General features: G+C 49.1%; 1 protein-coding gene across 1 annotated transcript in view; it reads right to left on the bottom strand.

The window, feature by feature from the left end:
• Positions 1–885: 885 nt before the first annotated feature.
• The window catches only part of ROR1 (receptor tyrosine kinase like orphan receptor 1), a 162423-nt gene continuing 145936 nt past the window's right edge, over positions 886–17372 (bottom strand). The window contains exons 5-9 of the mRNA XM_054638390.2: positions 14017–14144; positions 12703–13020; positions 11534–11779; positions 6993–7204; positions 886–3853 (exon numbers count right to left, since the gene is read on the bottom strand). Of these exons, the coding sequence (XP_054494365.2) occupies positions 2429–3853; positions 6993–7204; positions 11534–11779; positions 12703–13020; positions 14017–14144 (2329 nt within the window). The 3' untranslated portion in view covers positions 886–2428. The remainder of the gene's footprint in view (positions 3854–6992; positions 7205–11533; positions 11780–12702; positions 13021–14016; positions 14145–17372) is intronic.

Genomic DNA, 17372 nt, shown 5'->3' with positions numbered 1-17372 from the left:
CACAGGCAGCTCTGGCCTTTTCCTCTCAACTCAGGGAATGCAGAATTCCAGCCCAGCCTCTCCTCTGTGGGAACAAAGGATCCAAATCCCCATTTCAGGCTCTGCCTCAGTGGTCTTTACATCAGCAAATATTTATTTATTATTTATTCCCTTTCACAGCAGCACAAGCAGCCTGGAGGGGATGAGCTTGTCCAGACTGGAGGCTCAGTGAACGCCGTTTATCCAGAGTTTTATTCCCACTCCTCCAGAGCTCCTCCATCCAGCCAAGGCTGCTGCATTTCCAACAGCCCTGGCTCTGCTCTCTCCTTGAAGAAGGAAGGGATGATGGTTTAGCATCTGGAATATCCCCTCTCCTTTTGTGTGCCAGCTTTCATCCCCTGTCTGCATTCCCACCTGAGGAGTGACTCCTCCATTTCTGGCAGCATTTCTTTTCCACATGACCTCACCAGTTCCTGCCTCCCTGTGTCACCTCCCTGTGCATCAGGTGTGACCCAGACGATGATTTCAGCCTCAGAATTCCCAGATTTCCCAGCTGAGAGGGAGGGAGGGCAGGGAGAGGTGCTCCCAAGGCTTTCCAGGTGTGCTGCTCAGAGCTGCTCCATACCCAAAAATACTCTGACCTCAAGGACCCAGCTTTGAAATAAAGGAGAAACCTCAAACTGAGCCTGAGCTGTTTGAACATAAAACCACAAAGTGAGTGAGGGATCATTTTATGATCCCACCGCTGCTCCTGAAGGATTTGGTTATTCCAAATTCCTGGTTAAAGCCAAGGATGCTTGGCTGATAGCAGCTCAGCTTCCCTGGAAACTGGGAGCCAGGGATCCTTCAGGATGGAGGAAATGCCGACGTGTTCGTGGTAAAACAATGTTTTAATAAACAGCAGCATAAAATAATCAGTGTTTAATATCATCTCTGGCACGTGAAATACAAAAATGCACATATCTCAATTATAAAATAGCCTTTGTTATTACATTTTTTTTTTCATGCTTGCCTAATTGAAATGCCCGTAATTAATAACTCAATCATCAAGTAATACAGTGATTAAACGCATGCAGTGAAAACAAAGAAAGATATTTGTATAAGGTAGTGGCTGAGTATCACCATAATATATTTCAGGAACATCTACATCAGGGTAAAAATCAAAAGAAACAGCCCCAAGATATAAAATGCAGAGATGTATTTTCACTTCTGCTGTACAAAAACATCATCACACTTTTGTGCAAAAAAAGATAAAAATAAAGTCCTTTTATACAACATTGTCAACTGAGCAAAAAGATTGGTTTTTGTGGACAATAAAAATATTATTCAGTACAAAAAAAGAGTCTGTGGAAAATGTACCGTACACAGCACGTGTGTAACTCATTAAAGTGGTTTCAAATGAAGAATCTCTATTGGTTCTACCTGAATGGGTTTTTTAATGACACAAATGGTGCATTTCTAAGTGGAAAATCAGCACTAATTCACATTATTAGACACAATTGCTATCGATGGATTTGCTGCCTGATGGAATGTGAGCCTCCCTTTTTCCAGGGTTACTGGAGTCAGAGTCACTGAAATGACACAATAAATATTCCTGGGAAAGCTGATTGTCATCTCTAAAATTGTGGTTTGGCGCTTTTCCATTACACAGTTGCATAGCAACAAAAGGATATAAAATTCCTGCTTGAGCGAATAGATCATGAAATGTTATCTTTGAAGAAGTTGATTCAGGTTCTGAAATTAAAGCCCTTTAATTTCATTTCCTTTAAGGCAATTCCTTAAGAGCTCCAGCTGTCCTCAGCAGCCAGCAGCAGATGAGGTTTGTAGACTGCAAGCTGATAACTCCAGCATTTGTGCTGTCACATAAATGACATTTTTTGGTACGAATCTGAGCTCAGACTCCCAACCAAACCAAAGACCAAAATCCCACCTGAAGTAACTGATTCAGCTCTCAGATCACACATTTGAAACACAATCCTCGACCGCAACATTTACAAATATTTTCCCTATTGGCACTGAAATTGCACACCCAGATCTCCGAATCTTTGCATCTCCTAAAAAAAGAGACAAATATTAAAATATGGTTTTCAGTATTACAAAAAAGTTCCCGTGATTCAAACCACGCTTCAAAAAGCTGTGAAAAAGCATTGGATAAAACGTTTTTATTTTAAAAAAACCCCTCAGATTCCCTCCGCCCCTCTTTGAGTTGTTGGTGGCACCTGGGGAATCGTGGCCAAGGCTGGGGATTCCCACCGTGAGGATCTGTCTGGCTGTGCCTGCCCATCCTGGCGAGCAGTGAAACTTCACAGAAGACACTTTGCTGCGACATCTGTCCAACAACCAGAAAAGGACCTCCAATAAAATATCTGAATAAGGAAAAAAAACCCCATCTCTCCTGCCCCCGCCGAGTCTGCGTCCGAAGGGTTCTCTGTACAAAGGCCTCGCGTATTTACAACTCCGCCGAGATCACCGAGTCGTTGGGTCCGTGCACGCTGGAGTCCCCCAGCAGGGAAGACTGCTTGGAGTCCATTTTGTAGGGTTTTTGAGTTTTGTTGCCGAACACCGTCATGCCCATGCCCGCCGGGTGGCTGGGGATGGCCATGTGGGACAGCAGGGGAATGTTGGCCTCCTGGTTGGAGCCCGACGAGGGCAGGCTGGTGACGTGGCCCGTGCTGGTGGAGCCGCTGGCGCTGCTGGGCGAGCGGCTCTTGGGAGGGGGGCAGTGCTGGATCACCCTGGGGGCGGCCTGCGGGGCGTAGTGGGGCGCGGGGAAGGCGGCGTAGCCCGGCGGGATGGGGAACCCGTTGATGGGGATGTAGCGCTGGTTCTGCGCCAGCGGCGGCCCCATGAACCCCGCCAGCTGGCCCTGGGGGATGGCCTGCGCCGGGAACATGTAGTTGGGGTACCGGGGGTTGCTGAGGTTGCTGACGGGGCTGGCGCTCAGCGAGGTGGTCTGGGTGGTGGCGTTGCCGCCCGAGGGGGTGGTGGAGCTGGTGTGGCTGGAGAGGCCCTCCCAGGAGCGCAGGCGCGCGTGGATCTCCTTGAAGCGCGGCCTGCGGGAGGGCAGGTCGTGCCAGCACTCCGTCATCAGGCTGTACATCCTGGGGGGACAGTCCTCGGAGCACGGCAGCAGCTGGCGCTTCCGGATCATCTCGATCACCTCCTGGTTGCTGAACCCGTAGTAGGGCTGGAGGCCGAAGCTGAATATTTCCCACAAAACCACCCCGAAGGACCAGATGTCGGAGTCGGAGGAGAACTTGCCGTACATGATGGCCTCGGGGGGCATCCAGCGGATGGGCAGCAGGGACTTGTTCTGCACCCTGTAGTAATCGGCCGAGTAGATCTCCCTGGAGAGCCCCAGGTCGGAGATCTTCACGTGGAGCTGTTCCCCAATCAGGATGTTGCGGGCGGCCAGGTCCTTGTGCACGAAGAAGTGCCCGGCCAGGTACTCCATGCCGGCGGCGATCTGCACCGCGATGTGCAGGAAGTCCCCGTGGTCCAGGCTGGACTTGACCGTGCCGTCCTCGTCGCTGCTGCAGCCCACGTCCGAGTGGGGCGAGCGCATCACCAGGAACTCGTGCAGGTCGCCCTGGTTGGTGTACTCGAACAGGAGGCACACGGGCTGCTCCTGCGTCACGCAGCCCAGCAGGCACACGATGTTGGGGTGGTGCAGCTCGGCCATCAGCGACGCCTCCTGCTGGAATTCCGCCCACTGCTGAGGGTTGTTGAAGTCCTTGAGGGTCTTGATGGCCACCAGCTGGGCGTGGTCCATGCCCGGCAGGTAGAGGTGGCCCTTGTAGATCTTCCCAAAAGCGCACTCGCCCAGCTCCTCCATGAAGCGCACAGCGGAGAGGGGCAGCTCCTTGGCTTTGCTCTGTGAGAGAAACACCAAGAACAGGTCAGGACTGAAAATGGCCTTTTTAAAGGGAAATCTCTTGGTGCAGGATGTGTGGGAGCCAAGGAGGTGGACACAGGAGCAGTGATCCCCCTGGTGGCAGGCACAGCCCGAGGGACATCAGGAACCAAACAGAATCACCGGGATCCAAATGAGATCACCGGAATCCAAATGGGATCACCATGCTCCAAATGGGATCACTGGGATCCAAACGGGATCACCGGGATCCAAACGAGATCACCAGGAGCCAAAAGGGATCACCAGGATCAAACAGGATTACCATGCTCCAAATGGATCACCATGCTCCAAATGGATCACCAGGATCAAACGGGATCACCATGCTCCAAATGGGATCACTGAGATCCAAAGGGGATCACCAGGATCCAAACGAGATCACCAGGAGCCAAAAGGGATCACCAGGATCAAACAGGATTACCATGCTCCAAATGGATCACCATGCTCCCAAAGGTAACAAAAAGAATTCCCTTCTGTCCTCTCCACAAGGTCAGATACAACAAGAATTGGATCCAAATATACCCAGGAACCATCAGCATCTCAGCATTTGGCCTTGGGCATTTCTGTACTTCCAATTGAATGTGACTAATTTCAGGAATTGAGGAATTGAGGCAATTCCCATGCTCTAAGAGGACCATGCTGAAGTGTTTTCTGGGCCAGGGCCTGGAGTTTTAGCAGGAAAAAATGATTTTGTTTTAAAAACCATGTTCTTGTAGCCAATTTTCCCTTGGTTTTGCTGTTAACCCTTCCAGGTACAGCAGAGTCTGTTTCTGTTGCCACTTTTCTGTTCCATCCTGAAACGCTGACAGTGAGTTTCTCAAAGGAGAAAGGCAAACCTTTTAAACATTTATTGCCCTTTGGTGTGCAGATATTCACTCCTGGGCCATAAAGAACCTGCATTATTCCCAACTTCCACTTGTGCTTGTAACACCCAAACCCACTCATTTAGGGCCCTCAGTAAATCCACAGGTAGTAATTTAAGGTTAATGAGTTTGGGATCTAGGTTCTGTAAATTAGTGTAAACATTGGCATTTGCATTCCTGAAATCATGCAAGGCTAGCTTTCCAGTGGCAATGTGGGAAAAAAACCTGACGTTTCAAATAATCATAGAAAAAAGCAGTTTTTGCATGAATTAATTCTAATTGTATTGATTACTTATGACTTTATACAAACACTGCATTAATAATCATAATAATGATGATAATAATAATAATAGTAGTAAAGCCATTTAAGCAGGCAGCCCAGTAGACTGCACAGTGATGGCAGGAAATTAGCTATATTGTTGAGGAACAGATGGTTTATATTACCCAAATCCTTTAGGCTAAAACTTGTTTAGGTCTGGCATATTGTAAATTATATTTTAGTAATGAAAGTGAAATGACCTCTGTCTGACCTGAGCCTGGGTCCGTCTGTTTGAACCAACAGAGTGGAAAACTGGGGGAAGAAAATGAAGTCATAAAGTTTTGGCAGGAAGGGCTCATTTGGAGTGGAGCAGTTGTAAATCTGCTCAGCTTTTGTTTGACAAGTATTTGTCACACACGGGTGTCCAAAATGTAGGGAAGTGTAAAATACACAAGAGGCAGCAGGTCAGGGGAAAGGGAGAGGGAAACCCACCCCTTCCACCTCTTCTTCAGCTCCAGGACAAGATGTCCCTAATTTATTATATTTTTGAAGGCAATTAAAGTCCCTTAAAACTGGAGGAAATGCTAACATTCCTATTTATCCAAGCAAACAACTGCCTCAGTGGGAGCTCGAAGCTTAAATGTGTTTTCACCCAAAGCTGACATCAATTTTCAAAATAAGATTCCATTTCCTTTCCTTGAAAATATTGTTTGAAAGGCAATCAAAACACTGGAGACAAGGAGAGCTGGCTTTCCCAGTGGGAAAATCCTGAATTAGCATAAATAAAATGAAAATACTCCTGCAGCACATGATTTGAAAATTGAAAGGAAAGAGAATGGTCAATATTTGCAAACATCTCCAGGAATTTCTGCTTTCCTGTGCTGTGAGTGCCAGCAGGAAAAGTGGGAATTGCATCCTCAAGAAAAGGATGCTGGCATTCCTATTATCTTCAGGCCTGAGCCCCCAATTCCCAGCAGAACAAGGAGCAAGAGGCAACCCCAAATTTAACAAAATATTCCAGGAGGTTGGATGCAAGATGCAGTTTGGACACTGACTTTATTAAATGCTTTTTTACTGCTACCAAGATTTTGAGCTAAAACCACTCCAAGCTGTACAGGAAAGCTGGAATTGGGAACTTCCAAGGAAAATGAGGATAAGTTCACCAGGCCAGTGTGTGTGGGATTGAGATACAGGTTTTCACTCTAAAAGAAATTCCACCAAATTCCAAACAAGCAAAGCCCATCAAGTTCTTGAAGAACCATAAAATATCCCGAGTTGGAAGGGACTCCTGAGGATCAGGAGCCTTGGCATGGTGTGGGACACAGGGGAAATGCTCTTCCAGGGCATTCCTGTGCCTGTGGATGGCAGGAGGCACCTCCAGCCCTGCCCTGGGTGCCACAGCCAGGCCTGCACATCCCACCAGGAGAAAGGAACACAAGGTTGGCCACACTTCCATCAAGATGATTTTTAAAATTCTTCCTGGATGTGGGGCTGTGCTGAAGCCAAACAGCAGCAGCAGGAGCTGTGCTGCAGGCAGAGCTTTGAGGCTGTTTTGGACATTTCTGCTTTTAGCTGAGGGAATGGGGAAGCCTGAAAACCCAAGGAACAAATCTTTCCCAAGGTGATTTGAGCTGAGTGAAAGGTGACAGATGAACTGAGCAGAGCCATGAAAAGCTCTCCTGAGGAAATGCTGAATCACATCTTTACCTGCATTACCCTCTCACTTAAATGAGGTGTTTTGGAGATGCTTCAGGAAGGGCTTTCTTGCTTTATCCCACAAAAACTCCATTATTTCTCCAGAGACACTGACACACAGGAATCCCCCCCTTGGTCCAGCAACGCTGCTGCTGCTGCTGCTGAGAAAACCCTCACAGAAATCACACAAATCCCAGGCTGGAAACCCCCTGAATGCCTCAGTGCTGGGTTGTTTGAAGCATTTCCCTCCCTGGCTGCAGGTGTGGGAGCAGAAACAAGGGTTCACCTTTGGTTTGTAGGCGTTGAGCATGGACATCTCCACGTTCTGCCCCCGGACGTGCTTGGGCTGCCTCTGCACCGGAGGGGACGAGGATTTCTGGTTGTTGCGACAGATGCAGATGAAGAAGAACAGCAAGGCTATGGCCAGGGGGATGGTGACACTTGGCACCAGGATGTACAGGATTTCCATTTTGTTCTTTTCCTTGGAATCCTTGTAATCTGGTTCAGAAAGGGAAAAAAAAAACCACAGAAGGAATGAAGCATCCCACGGAGTCAAACACATCCCTGGGTCAGCTACAGTGTTAAAAATAATAAAACATCCTTTTTATCTTGCTGAAATCCACCTTGAATGCTGTTTTATTCAATTAATATTAAAAGGAGAAATTATTTTGTGGAGGAACAGTTCTGTGAGAACACACAGGAGCAGTCCCTGCCAGGTCAAACCTACTGACGGGCAGGAAAGACGTGGCCTTGGCTTGGGCTGAAATGAAGTCATGGCCTGACACAGACCCACAGAAAAGGGAATTTCTAAAACATCTTATGGAAGAAGCTTGTGGGATGTGCCCCTTCCCCTGGCAGGGAGTTGGAGCTAAATGATTTTTAAGGTCCTTTCCAAGCCAGAGCATTCTGTGATTCCAGGAAAAGCTCTGGTGGGAATACAATCTCCTTATTTTGTGTCTTGGTTTGAGACAATTTAAAGGAGAACAGTCTGGGTTGAGCTGTCTCCCTTTAAAGGTTCAACCAACCCCTTTCCACCAAAAAGGAATGGATGCAAGCAGATGGAGGTGAAAAAAGAACAGCTCAGTACAAGCAGAACCAGGCAAGCAGTGTGAGGTGTCAGGAAAGCTGGAGCAGGGATAAAAGGGAGGAATCCAGAAGAGCTGGGAAGGAGGATGGTGTAACACAGCCCAAAGGCTCCCTGCAACCCCTGCTCCCTCTCAGGGCTCTTCCCAGGGCATTTTGGAAATATTTTGGATCCCTCTTTGCCACTGCCCAGGATACCCAGCACTGCATCCCTGGGCTGGGAGATGTGGGAGAAGGGAGAGGCTTTGGGAGCAGCTCAGGCAGCCCCATGGGGGAACAGGGACAGATCCCAAATCCGAGAGCCCCAGGGACAGGGACAGATCCCCCATCCTGAGAGCCCCAGGGACAGGAATACATCCCCCTCCTGAGTGCCCTGGGCACAGGGACAAGGACAGGGACAGATCCTCCATCCCAAGTGCCCCGGGCACAGGGACAGGGACAGATCCCAAATCCCTAGAGCCCCAGGGACAGGGACAGATCCTCCATCCCAAGATCCTCAGGCACAGGGACAAGGACAGGGACAGATCCCCCTCCCGAGTGCCCCAGGCAGGGCACACAGAGCCCTCCCTGCTCTGCCATTTCCCAGGAGCATTCCCAAGGCTTAGGGTGGAATTACACCTGGATTAACACGCTCACTGCAGGGGACTGGAGGATCCCTGGAGCCCTGGCTGTTTCCAAGGGACTTGGGAATGCCTGGGGCTGCCTTGGGGACCCTGGGAGAACAGGGAATGTTTTATTATCCCTGCAGGGTCGCTCCAGTTTGTTTGTCTGTGTTTTCCAGGCTGGATTTGTACAAGTGCTTAGCGGCCCACACAGATCTCTTTTATGCACTTCATTAAACATGAACTTGATCTGAAGCTTGGGCTCGACTCAAATTGTGACAGAGGCAAAGTTCAAATGGTTCTGGATGTCACTTTGCATAACCCCTCTCCTCTTTCAGCTCACGCTGTCCTCTGCTCCCCCCACGTCCTCTCTGATCATTCCTTTCAGATTAAGTTGTGCCATCTGGTTTTTAATTGAGAGGAGAGGTAGCCCAAATATTCCTCCAGCCTTTGGGAAAGGGGAGAGGACTAAAGCACCACCCCCATGGCGTTTTCCCTGTTCCCAGAGAGGCAGGGATTCACACACTGCCCTTCCCAACCTTCTTAGGCTGGGCTTTGCTAAGCCTCATGCTCGAATTACCCCGTGTTTCACCTCTCCCTGCAATCAGGTTGACAAACTTTGATGAAACAAATCTCTCACAGCTTGTGAGATACAGTTGAAGAAAGGAAAAGAAAGCAGCAGCACGAGGCAGAGGGAGACCTGGGCACCAGTTCATCACCTGAGCTATTCCAGTCAAAGGCAATTATTATTCTTATTAAGTAGCAGCCCCCACCGTGAAGCCTCATTAGGTTAATGAGCTTCTTGGGAGCCACCCTAATTAAATCCATTTCCCATCTAGGCATGTCCTGGTGGGGCAGAATGCACAATGCTGATTAGAACAGGCCTGAAATGGCTCTTTCAGCCAGTGCAAAACCAGCAGAATGCAAGTCCCACACAGTATTCTGGTTTTAATATGCAGATTAGCACTCAACAATTCAATTACTGCTCACCTGATCCAGCCCTGCTTGTATTTAGAATAATAAAGCCACAGAACAACCATTTAAGTAAGGCAGCAGTGAGAGGTTTTGGCAATTAAAAACTTTGTCAGGAATTCTCCAGCCCATAGCCAGCCTATCTCAGTTATTATCAAGCAAAGCCTGAAAATCAGAGTTTGGCTCCAAAAGAGTCCTGGTATCCCAGATCAAAAGCCTGAGGCAGGCCTGGCACCTCAGAGCCCATCTAGAGGGGACTGGCACAGGAATCTTCAGGAGAGCTTTTTGTTATTCCTGTTGAAATAACAGCAGAAGAGGTACAGGACTCAAAAAGTGTGGGGAAAATTACAGAACTGTTGAGGTGGGAAAAGCCATCAGAGATCAGCAAGTCCAACTCCTAAACCAGCACTGCCAATGCAGCTCAGGCCTTGTGTCAAAAATAGAGGTGGCATTGCCAGGTCCTCTTAAATGGATTTGAAATTTGTGTTTATAGAACTGCCCTGGCTGCATTTTGGGTTTGCAAAATGAACAAAAAAGGAGATTCAGCTCTCATTTGATTCTGCTTTTCAGAGAGCTGGGGGGAAGTGAATGGAAGACCTGAACAAATGGGTCCTAATTGTTTTATCTGCATGTAGAAATAACAATATTGATAACAGGCCAAGAAAAAAACCACAGCTATTTGCATGGACATGCCAGAAATCCACCCAGAGATGTTGTGGAAATTCAAAGTTTCACACCAAATTTGATGCTGCCTACAAGTTGTCACAGTAACATTTACCTTTCCCCTCGGAAACGAGATACCTTTGATGTTCCTGCTCCAGAGCCAGAACCAAATCACATTTTTTCTGGTTATGGTTATGAACATTCCTGCAGGGAGACATGTTCTGAGTCTGCTCCAAAGTCTTTTTCAATTAATGGAAAGATGGGAATCGATGCCAAAATGGGATCTAAATCATGTTCTTACTGAAAGGGTAGATCAGGGGGAAGGCAGATAGTCTGGCCTCTATCATGTGCATCTCAAACCCTCTCCCTGTTTTTGGGCCCCCCACAAGAAGAAAGCCATGGAGGGGCTGGAGCGCGTCCAGGGAAGGGAAAAGGGCTGGGAAGGGGCTGAGCCTGGAGCAAAGGAGGCTCAGGGGCCCTTGTGGCTCTGCACAGCTCCTGCCAGGAGGGCACAGCCGGGGGGGTCGGGCTCTGCTCCAGGGAACAGGGACAGGAGCAGAGGGAATGGCCCCAAGTTACACCAGAGGAGACTGAGATTGGGTATTTAGGAAAATTTCTTCACTGAAAGGGTTGTCCAGCCTGGCACAGCTGCCCAGAGCAGTGGTGGGGTCTTAAAAGGAACTTTAAAAGACATTTAAATGTGTGGATGTGACACTTGGGGACATGGGGCAGTGGTGGCCTTGGCAGTGCTGGAGGTGGTTGGACGTGATGAACTTGGAGGGCTTTTCCAACCTAAACAATTCCATGTTTCTATGGTTTAATTTGGCCTAAGGACTTGTACTGATTGGAACAACAACCTGGACAGTCAGGAACACCTGAGCTGGCAGTGCACAGCCATTCCCCAGGAAATTATTTTCATGCCACCACTTTGTCACTGCAGTGGCAGCAAGTGCTCAAAGGTGTCCTGGGAGCAGGGCCAGCCAGCCTTTCCTACAAACATTTTGTGCACCAAACTGATGCCTCAGGTTTTGGCTTTTCTATTATTCAGATTCTGTGCTGCTTTAGTGTGTGGGGCTGGGCTCACATCAGGGGATGCTGAGCTCTGGGCACAGAGCAGGGAGACAAAACAATTCCTGCTCCAGCTGGGCACCAAGGACAAATGATCCAAATCTCAGCCCCAGAGCACAAACCCCGTGGGCTGGAGAGAGAAAAACAAGCAGGGTGGGACTGCAGGGGCTAAAGCTGGAATGGGACAATGAACTGCAAGGTGCAAATGGAGCAGAACTGATCCCAGGGACAGAGCCCGTGCCCGGCCGTGCATTTTGGGGCCATTTTGGTTCATCTTGGGTGCTGCCCAAGGTGGATCCACTGGGGAGATCCATTCCTTTGAATAAATCCCTGCTTTATTCTGGAGCTCTGCCCAGCCTCTGCTCCAGGGCAGCCTGCACAAGGCACCAAAACCCATCCCCTTTCCCCCAGCTCCAGCCCACACCGGGTCAGGCATTACCACAGGCTGGGACATCGCAGAGCTCTGACTTGAGGTTCTCATCCAGGGTGAAGCACCACGGGGCGTCCTTCTGGTTGCCAGGGTTCCTGCAGTAGGAGTGGCCCCCGTTGAGCTCGGGGTACCTGGCAGCAGTGAAGGTGTGGGTGTGGGGGTACTGCGAGTTCCAGGGCTGGCACTGCCGCCCCGAGCGCGTCACGCTCACCGTGCCCCGGTAATCCACGCCCGTGCTGTTGTAGCACCTGTGATCTGCAAAGACAACACAAGACAAAGCCACTCTTCGTTTGTGAGTGTCTGAAGGACACACAAGGCAAGATGTATTCTATTTGCCATCTGGATGGCAGTTGTCTTCTGTTAAGTGGGCAGTTTGCCTTATCTCTTCCACAGCCACTCCTCCCTCTGGGGAGACACCTGCTGATAACAGCTACTGAATGTCACTGCATGGCAGATAAGAACTGCAGCATCCCATTGGGAGATGTGAGCCCAGAGGGAGGAGCCAAGCATTCCTGCCTGGATATAATCTGGAGATTCTGGAACACCAGCCAAGCATTCCTACCTGGATATAATCTGGATTCTGGAACACCAGCCAAGCATTCCTGCCTGGATATAATCTGGATTCTGGAACACCAGCCAAGCATTCCTGCCTGGATATAATCTGGAGATTCTGGAACACCAGCCAAGCATTCCTACCCAGATATAATCTGGAGATTCTGGAACACCAGCCAAGCATTCCTACCCAGATATAATCTGGAGATTCTGGAACACCAGCATGGCTTCTGCACTGGATTCCCCAGAGGAACAGCAGCTGCTTCTTGCCCTGGATCTTCAGAGGAAGACTCCACCCTTCTACAGGGAACCCGCCCTGACCCTGCAGGACGGCTGAGCCACAATTCTAATGGGACTGCTACCAACACCCTGACCCACAGGGTGTCAGGTTGTGTTCTGACTCTGTCCATGTTGTTTTAGTTTACTGCATTGTTTATTTTATCTTTTTATTTTCTTCCCTATTAGAGAACTGTTATTTCCTGCTCCCATATTTGTTGCCTGAGAGGCCCTTAACTTGAAATTTATAGCAATTTGGAGGAGGAAGGGGGTTCACATTCTCCATTTCAGAGGAGGCTCCTGCCTTCCTTAAGCCAGGCACCATGGCAAAGCAGGCACTCAGCACTCACTCTTGTTGATGGGGTCGGCCATGGGAATGCCGATGCGGATGCAGTTGACGGCCTCAGGGCTGTCGGGCTGGGGCAGATCTTCGCAGTTGGGCAGCTTGAGCCTCATCAGGATCATGGGGTTGGACCTGGCAAAGATGTACTCGGTCTGGCACAGCACGTTCTCCAGGATCTCACACTCATCCCGGCACAGGTCCCGCGGCTTGGGGACAGAGGAGGTCTCGTCGCAGTAGGGGAAGGCGTAGTGGCACAAGGAGGGGATGGCAAACTGGGAGCACTTGTCCGACAGGTGGCTGGAGGTGCCGATCATGGTGAAGGCAGCTGGAAAAAAACACAGGGGTTTGGCTTGGGAACCTTTTCCCTGAGAAAAACCCTCACTCCCCACTGCAGCTGTGCAGGTGATGAGCAGGAATGCACAGCACTAATTACACTGGAAGTTATTAACCATGCTGATTTCACTGACAAGGAAAATACATCAGGTTTTCATCATGGGATTAATGCTAAGCTCATTACCCAACCCCCCAAACATAATTATTCCTTTAATTATTCCTTTTTTCCTCCCAAATAACTTAGAATAATTTAAAGATTCATGTAATATTTGGAAGCCCAACAGGTAACCCCCTAATTCCTGCATCAGTTCCTTCATGGAAGGTGACAATCCCAATGCAATCCTGAATAACTTTTCAAATGAAATGCTGGAAGATTATGAACAGGTGGCTCCACATTGCCCTTCTTGGGGAAAGGAAGCCTTTTTTTTTGCAATGCTGACAGTGCTTGGAGACAAAAGGAAAAGAGAAATTTGGGATATTCTGACAGCAAGGAAAAAAAATCTGAATATAGAGATGATTACCAGGCCTAGGATCAGACCAAGTTAATTTATATAAAAAATAGAGAATATCATGGTATCTATGATATCTATGAATTCAGCAACCCTATCAGCACATCCCACAAAAATAATTGCAACCGGTTCTCCCCTAAATCCAAAGGAATAATACTGCTTGATGGATTATTTATGCAGCCCTTCCCAGCACCTAAATTATTCCAGCCATGTAAAATCAATTAAAGTTTGTCCCCCCTTTGCTTTCAAAACCTGCTGGGGTAAAGCAGCACTGGGTCTCCCAGAAGCTGTAAACACACAGCCCCTCATCCTTGAAAAATCTTTTTTTTTGGGAGGAGCTGGAGGAGCAGAGACCCTCAGACGAGCTCATGGCAGGAGGGAATAAAGCAAAGCAAAACAACATCACTGTTTATAAAAATCCAGCAGCTTTTTGGGAGCAGACAGCTGGGTGGGGAAGCAGCCAAGGTGTTTTTACCCACCTGTAATCTGATTTTCTATCTCCCCCTGCATGTGCAGGGACTCCATGTAGATGGTTCTGTTGCCAATGAAGCGGGCACAGGCGATGCCCCTGTAGGGCTGGCAAAACCCATCCTCCTCATACTCATCCCTGAAACAGCCAGAAACACAAAAAGGTGACTGCAAAATGTTGAAAACAATTAGGATTATTTCATTCTCTTCAACAAGATCTTGAGTATTTGTTTGTTTAAATAGACCCCTTTCATCTGCCTGGTAAAAAGTGGCATTTCAGCTCAGCCAAAATACACATTAATGTTGTATGAAATGAGTGCTTTTAAGGCTCTGCTCAGAAATACACCCAGCCTTGATTAGAAGAGAAATATAAACTGCCTGGAAAAATAGGATTGATGTTTATTTAAAGCAGCTAACACATAGTTTTCTATTTTTGAACCAAGCTTGTGCTTAATATTGATAAACACAGCAGGAAGAGTCATGCAGGCAGAATTTAAAGTGTATATAGAAAATCCAACCTCTGCCAGCACCGATACCCTGGAAATAGGAAATGTTTGCTCACCCTTCTGCGTGTGGCAACATTTAGTGCTAAACCAGAACCAAAACTGAGACAGAAGCTCTACTGACGTATTTCTTTCATCTGGTGCTTTCTTTTAGGCAATATAGGAGACATTTAATCCAGAAATCCAGATGGGAAATTATTTGCCAATGCTCTTCAAACAAAGCAAAGAAAGGAAATTGCTGAAGACCCAGGCAGACACTGGGTATTTTGAATATTCAGCACTGAACAGGGAGTTTCAGTGGGGTGTTGAGGAGGGGTTTGAGTACATGAACCCTGAAATCCCAACTGCATGAATCAGCCCTTTCAATTCCTTCCTTTAGGATCCACTGGCAGATATTTTGCACTGAGATTTCTGGGATGAACTTTCTGGACAGACACCTCGGCTCTGCTTGAGCTCCCAGCAAAAAATGAGGAGCTTAATGAAAATTTGCTGATATTTTCTTTGTTATTCCTGCCCAGCCCAGCCATGGCTCTCAAAGTGGGATAAATGATAGTGGAAATATCCCCTAGGGATGATGACAGCCGGGTAGGGAACAGGTTACTCCCTTTGTGTGCAGAATTCTCCCTCCCCCAGATGCCAAAAACCCAACAGCGGAATCACACCACGCCTTAATAAGGGAAAAATCGGAGCTTTTTTTTTTTAATCAACTCTGCCATTAAGTTTAACAAAAGCCACTTTCATCCCGTCCTGAAGACCTTGGCTGTGGGAGCTTGGAAATGCAAATCCCGGGGGGCTCTTTGAAGCCGCCCGTTCTTTGTGCGCTGCGCGGGGGCAGCGGCCGCTCCGCTCCCGTCACCGCGGCCAGCGGCAGCTAATGGGATTAACGGGAACAAGCGCTGGGATCGCCTTCCAGGGCATCCCAAACACCCCCCGGGCTCCCCAGCAGCATCCCGGGATTCCCGCAGAGCTTCAGGGAGAAGCCAAACCCCGCGGATTAAGCGCAGTAATTTATGAGTGTGAAGGAGAGGGGTGGGAAAGAGGGACGGGAGAGATGGAAACGGGGGCTGGGAACACAAACCCTGTGAGGAAGCCCTGAGGGAGCTGGGGGTGCTCAGCCTGGAGAAAAGGAGACTCAGGGCTGCCCCCATCACTCTCACAGCTCCTGAAAGGTGCCTGTGCTCAGCTGGGGCTGGGCTCTGTCTCCAGCAGCACTGACACAGCCAGAGCACACAGCCTCGAGCTGCACCAAGGGAAATACAGGCTGGATAGCAGGAAAAAGCTTTTCCAGAAAGGTGATAAAGTTCTGGAATGGCTGCCCAGGGAGGTGGTGCAGTCCCCATCCCTGGGTGTGTTTAACAAAGCCTGGATGTGGCACTGGGTGCCAGGGTTTAGGTGCTGGGGCTGGGCTGGACTGGATGATCTTGGAGGTCTCTTCCAACCTGGTCATTCTGTGAATTCTGTGAAACCTCCTCCACAGCCACCTCAGCACTGGGAAATCGGTGGGAAAGAGTCCAGGTTCCCCTGCATGATGTTCCTGAGGTATTCCCAAGCACCTTGGAAGCTGGGTTGAAAAAGCACAATCTTTAACTGGCAATTAAACTCTTCATTACCAGCCCCAGGGAAGGCTGAGGTGCCTCAGGGATTCAGGTAACAAAGACACCTGAGCTGCAAGCAGGGATCCACAACCACAGCCTCGGTTCCTGCAGGGAGTCAGCTCTGGTGACAATATTTTTATTCTGTTGGGTCTTGAAGAGAAAAACTGAAACCTGAGCTCAAAAAGCCCCAACAGCAACTGCAGGCTCTGGAGTTCAGTTCATCTTCTCATCATTAAATGCCCAGATAGGATATAATTAATTAGTTATAATCAATTATTAGTTTATTATTTTTCTGGAATTATAGCATCATAAAATCCTTAAAGTTGGAAAAGTCCACTAAGATTCAGTTCGACCATTCCCCAGCAGTGCCAGGGCCACCACTGACCACGTCCCCAAGTGCCACATCCACAGGGATGGTAAATTCCTCCAGGGATGGGGAGGAATTGGGCACCCCTGTGCCCAAGTCTGACCACCCTTTCTGTAAAGGAAATTTCCAAATCTCCACCCTGAGCTCCCCTGGGCCAGCCTGAGGCCGTTCCCTCTCCTCCTGTCCCTGTTCCTGGGAGCAGATCCCAAACCCCTCCTGTCAGGAGCTGTGCAGAGCCACAGGGGCCCCCTGAGCCTCCTTTTCTCCAGGATAAATTTATCATGGAATTTCACTCAGGGACTGCACAAAGGCTGCCCCATCGATGGGCAGCTAGCAGGGACATCAGCTCACCTGTCTGGAAATGCCCCGTGGAACGGGATTTGGCAGAAAATCCCAGGAGGGGAAGATTAAAGAGGAAGGGTCAGGATGGCACCAGCTCTGCCCTGGGGCTGCATCCAGGGAATTCCCACAGGGAAAAAAGCGGATTAGAAGCTCCTGAGGAGCAGGAACTACTTGGGATTGTTTTGGAAATCAGCCCCGTAATGGGGCAGAAGGGTCAAACAAATGAAAGGAACAGGAGCATCAGGGTAGGACAGAGGGACCCCGAGACCCCGCGGTGCCCAGGACACAGAAAGGGCCGGGAGGTTCCCCCGTGGAGCAGCAGCTCCGAGCCACTGCTCCCCACAACAGAGCGGCTCTGGGGGCAGCCGCAGCTCTCCAAGCCCTTTCCCACCCAACAGATGCTGCCGGGGTGATCACCCTGTGCTTCCCATACACTCCACCCGAGCCCATCCAAACCCAGAGGAGCACGAAGGATCCTGCAGCTCGAACACATTCCCCGCCTCCTGCTGCCCCCTGGCAGCGCTCTGCCTTTAAACACGGCTGGTTTCAGCTTTGGCTTT

The sequence above is a fragment of the Agelaius phoeniceus genome, chromosome 8 (assembly GCF_051311805.1).
Source record: "Agelaius phoeniceus isolate bAgePho1 chromosome 8, bAgePho1.hap1, whole genome shotgun sequence".
Taxonomy (NCBI): Eukaryota; Metazoa; Chordata; class Aves; order Passeriformes; family Icteridae; genus Agelaius; species Agelaius phoeniceus.
Note: the sequence above shows the minus strand (reverse complement) of the source record. Positions and strands in the feature narration are given on the sequence as shown.